We start from the raw sequence: 5,020 nt of genomic DNA, 5'->3' as shown, positions 1-5,020 counted from the left end.
ACTGAACTATGCCCATTTCTTGAATTAACTTTGCCACTGTGGTTTAATTGCTTATTTATGATAGGCAGAGTCACAACTGTGATGAGGAAAGGGAGTTTTTGCACTGGTTAGGTGGCCAGGCAAGATTACCAAGGGGTTCATACCGGCTCCAGAAAGTGAAGCAGGTCATGCCCACTGCTTGCATCCAGATCATCTCCACTCCTTGGAACCAGAACAACTCCACTTCAGTAAACTGGATCACTCCCACTCTTGGAAAGTAGGAGCGGATCGTCTCTCCTCCCTGAGGCTGGGAATGGATCATCCCTATTCCAGCTGAAGAAGGAAGGTAGACACTGCCAAGCTGTCTGCCACCTGCCACTCTAGACTTGATTGTCCCCATCAGACCTTCAAACGATCTGGATGTGGCTGACTTCTTCATGTCTCCAAGCTTCCTGCAGATGGCAGAGCCCATGGTGGACAGGGCAGCTGACATCTTTTGTTTCATGTCGACATTGGAGACTTGAACATCGTGCCAGCTTTTGGACAGATTCTGCCTCAGCCCCACCAAGGTTATGAGGCCCAGCTTTCTTTTGAGCTCCATACAATGTCTTTTTTTTGCTGCCAGGGCACAGCGTAAGGTTACAATTTTCCCGTCTAATTTAGTGAGCTCAGATTTGAGCTCCTTTCCGTCAGCCTCTGTGAGATCCTCTAGTTCAGCAGTTGGGTGGGATTCATGTGTGCTTGCCAAGGTCTCTGTCATGGTTCCTGGCATGGACTGGAAATGAAGATCTTCATGAAGAGAGTCCAGGTCCAATTCTTGGTAGAGAGAGTTATACTCCTAGCCAGGGGAGAAATAATCTTGGCCAACAGAGTCGAAATCTAAACCTGCAGAGTCCGACCCTTGGCTTGTGGAGTGGGACTCTGGGAGCGATGCATCCATGTCTTATTAGGTGGACCAAATGCCTTGGCGACTGGTTGGGTATTCAGACGTTATTCTGACATGCAGAATGGATGCCTCAGCCCGGAGGGTCCACTTCTGGGTAGAGGGTAGGGAGTGGGCAGCGACAGGGACTTGCCCCTCTGGCTTCGGGGCACAGAGGCAACACTTACTGGCTGAAGGCAGAAGTGGAAGGAACCTGGGGTCAGCTGCAAGGACTCTAACACTGTGGGTGGTGGTTCGACATCACAATGATCGTGTAAGGTGGGTACTGGGCCCATTATTGTCAGAGAAGAGAGGTACTTTTCTTTCTGCTATAGTAGGGGGTAAGTCCTCACTTTCAAACAAAGTCTGACTTCCCTTACAGACACCGGATATTGTCAAACTCTTGAAAATCAGTTGAGCCCTGTGTACAAACAGAAAATTTCTGAAAAAGCTCAATACATAAAATAAAAACCGCCCCAAAGTGGGGCAGAGAGTCTAGAACTCTTGGCCTTGACCTGTCTCCATTTTCCCTTCCCAGGTTACCAAAGGGCCTCAAGAAACTCTTAGGACTACTCATAAAGTAGGTTTGGAGGCTCCTCATAACTCTTGAGTCTCGATGGTGACTAATGTATTCACATGGCATAAATTATCAACCATGTCAGAGGCTTGGGATGGTGAAACTCAGAAAGTGAATCTCTCCACTCAAAGTTGTCTGTTATTTTTGGGAGTAGAGAGAAGGAGAAAAGTAAATCTGTAATAGTTGCAGCAGCAAATTTAAGCTTAACAAAAAATGAAGACTGTTGTAGTGTGAGAATTCAGGAGAGGAGTAAGCCATGGAAATGGGCATGTTTTTCAATATTGTAGTTCCATTTTTTCTCCAAGCAACCACTCACATTTCGGAAAGCATGTCTGTCTACATAGATGGTTATCAGTTGTAGGAGATGGTCTACAAATAAAAATGGTAGTTGGACAGGTTCTGTCAGGATGTAAAACCACCATATCCCTTATTTCTACTCAGAGGTTGTAATGTATGCAGTGGAAAAATCAGGACTTCAATCCAGTGAGGGCAGGTGGTCACATATTTCTTAGCCCATTGTCAGGCTACCATTCCCAGGGAATAGCCTTGAGGAAGTTTTAGCTTTTGTGATTTTGTTGGAGATTCTGGTAATTATTGCAAGCATGATCTTGTGGAACATGATGTGATCCCTGGAAAATTTCAGCAATTTGCCATATGCATGCCATAGGTAACTACATAGCATCTAGCTGGGCTGCAAACTAACATCAAACCTTCCTTTGGGGGAGGAGGAGGGAAGATGGCGGCGTAGGAGGACGCTGGGCTCACCGCGCGTCCTGCTGATCACTTAGATTCCACCTACACCTGCCTAAATAACCCAGAAAACCGCCAGAGGATTAGCAGAACGGAGTCTCCGGAGCCAAGCGCAGATGAGAGGCCCACGGAAGAGGGTAGGAAGGGCGGCGAGGCGGTGCGCGCTCCACGGACTGGCGGGAGGGAGCCGGGGCGGAGGGGCGGCTCGCTGGCTAAGCAGAGCCCCTGGGTCTGGCTGGCAAAAGCGGAGGGGCCAGACGGACTGTGTTCCGACAGCAAGCGCGACTTAGCGTCTGGGAGGTCATAAGTTAACAGCTCTGCTCGGAGGGCGGGAAGGCTGGAGAACAAAGGGAGGGAGACCTGCTGAGCCCCCGGAGGGCAGAGCTCAGCTTGGCGGGGAACAAAGGCGCTCGCCAGCGCCATCTCCCCCGCCCATCCCCCAGCCAAAATCCCAAAGAGAACCAGTTCCTGTCAGGGAACTTTCTAGCTCCGAGCAAACACCCAACTCTGTGCTTCTGCGGAGCCAAACCTCTGGCAGCGGATCTGACTCCCTCCCGCTGCCACAGGGCCCCTCCTGAAGTGGATCACCTAAGGAGAAGTGAGCTAAGCCTGCCCCTCCTTCCCCCACGCACCTTGCCTACCCACCCCAGCTAATACGCCAGATCCCCAGCACCACAAGCCTGGAAGTGTGCAAGTAGCCCAGACGGGCCATGCCACCCCACAGTGAATCCCGCCCCTAGGAGAGGGGAAGAGAAGGCACACACCAGTCTGACTGTGGTCCCATCGGTGGGCTGGGGGCAGACGTCAGGTCGGACTGCGGCCCCGCCCACCAACTCCAGTTATACACCACAGCACAGGGGAAGTGCCCTGCAGGTCTTCACCACTCCGGGGAATATCCAAAATGACCAAACGGAAGAATTCTCCTCAGAAAAATCTCCAGGAAATAACAACAGCTAATGAACTAATCAAAAAGGATTTAAATAATATAACAGAAAGTGAATTTAGAATAATAGTCATAAAATTAATCGCTGGGCTTGAAAACAGTATACAGGACAGCAGAGAATCTTGCCACAGAGATCAAGGGACTAAGGAACAGTCATGAGGAGCTGAAAAGCGCTTTAAATGAAATGCAAAACAAAATGGAAACGACGACAGCTCGGATTGAAGAGGCAGAGGAGAGAATAGGTGAACTAGAAGATAAAGTTATGAAAAAAGAGGAAGCTGAGAGAAAGAGAGATAAAAAAAAACCAGGAGTTGGGGCGCCTGGGTGGCGCAGTCGGTTAAGCGTCCGACTTCAGCCAGGTCACGATCTCGCGGTCCGTGAGTTCGAGCCCCGCGTCGGGCTCTGGGCTGATGGCTCGGAGCCTGGAGCCTGTTTCCGATTCTGTGTCTCCCTCTCTCTCTGCCCCTCCCCCATTCATGCTCTGTCTCTCTCTGTCCCAAAAATAAATAAAAAACGTTGAAAAAAAATTTTAAAAAAAAACCAGGAGTATGAGGGAAAAATTAGAGAACTAAGTGATACACTAAAAAGAAATAATATACGCATAATTGGTATCCCAGAGGAGGAAGAGAGAGGGAAAGGTGCTAAAGGGGTACTTGAAGAAATTATAGCTGAGAACTTCCCTGAACTGGGGAAGGAAAAAGGCATTGAAATCCAAGAGGCACAGAGAACTCCCTTCAGACGTAACTTGAATCGATCTTCTGCACGACATATCATAGTGAAACTGGCAAAATACAAGGATAAAGAGAAAATTCTGAAGGCAGCAAGGGATAAACGTGCCCTCACATATAAAGGGAGACCTATAAGACTCGTGACTGATCTCTCTTTTGAAACTTGGCAGGCCAGAAAGGCTTGGCACGATATCTTCAGTGTGCTAAACAGAAAAAATATGCAGCCGAGAATCCTTTATCCAGCAAGTCTGTCATTTAGAATAGAAGGAGAGATCAAGGTCTTCCCAAACAAACAAAAACTGAAGGAATTTGTCACCACTAAACCAGCCCTACAAGAGATCCTAAGGGGGATCCTGTGAGACAAAGTACCAGAGACATCACTACAAGCATAAAACATACAGACATCACAATGACTCTAAACCCGTATCTTTCCATAATAACACTGAATGTAAATGGATTAAATGTGCCAACCAAAAGACATAGGCTATCAGAATGGATAAAGAAACAAGACCCATCTATTTGCTGTCTACAAGAGACTCATTTTAGATCTGAGGACACCTTTAGATTGAGAGTGAGGGGATGGAGAACTATTTATCATGCTACTGGAAGCCAAAAGAAAGCTGGAGTAGCCATACTTATATCAGACAAACTAGACTTTAAATCAAAGGCTGTAACAAGAGATGAAGAAGGGCATTATATAATAATTACAGGGTCTATCCACCAGGAAGTGGTGGATATAATTAACAATTATAAATGTCTATGCGCCAAATACCGGAGCCCCCAGATATATAAAACAATTACTCATAAACATAAGCAACCTTATTGATAAGAATGTGGTCATTGCAGGGGACTTTAACACCCCACTTACAGAAATGGATAGATCATCTAGACACACAGTCAATAAAGAAACAAGGGCCCTGAATGATACATTGGATCAGATGGACTTGACAGATATATTTAGAACTCTGCATCCCAAAGCAACAGAATATACTTTCTTCTCGAGTGCACATGGAACATTCTCCAAGATAGATCATATACTGGGTCACAAAACAGCCCTTCATAAGTTTACAAGAATTGAAATTATACCATGCATACTTTCAGACCACAATGCTATGAAGCTT

The 5,020-nt window shown here is 47.0% G+C and overlaps 1 protein-coding gene across 1 annotated transcript; it reads right to left on the bottom strand.

Annotated features, from left to right (window-relative positions):
* Positions 1-224: 224 nt before the first annotated feature.
* Positions 225-919, bottom strand: TPD52L3 (TPD52 like 3). Its single transcript, XM_007099110.3, is given in 2 exon segments — positions 225-307; positions 310-919. Coding segments are annotated over 2 exon segments (693 nt in total).
* Between the last annotated feature and the right edge of the window lie 4,101 nt (positions 920-5,020).

Source organism: Panthera tigris, chromosome D4, assembly GCF_018350195.1.
Source record: "Panthera tigris isolate Pti1 chromosome D4, P.tigris_Pti1_mat1.1, whole genome shotgun sequence".
NCBI classification, from domain to species: Eukaryota; Metazoa; Chordata; class Mammalia; order Carnivora; family Felidae; genus Panthera; species Panthera tigris.
This window is presented reverse-complemented; position numbering and strand designations above follow the sequence as displayed.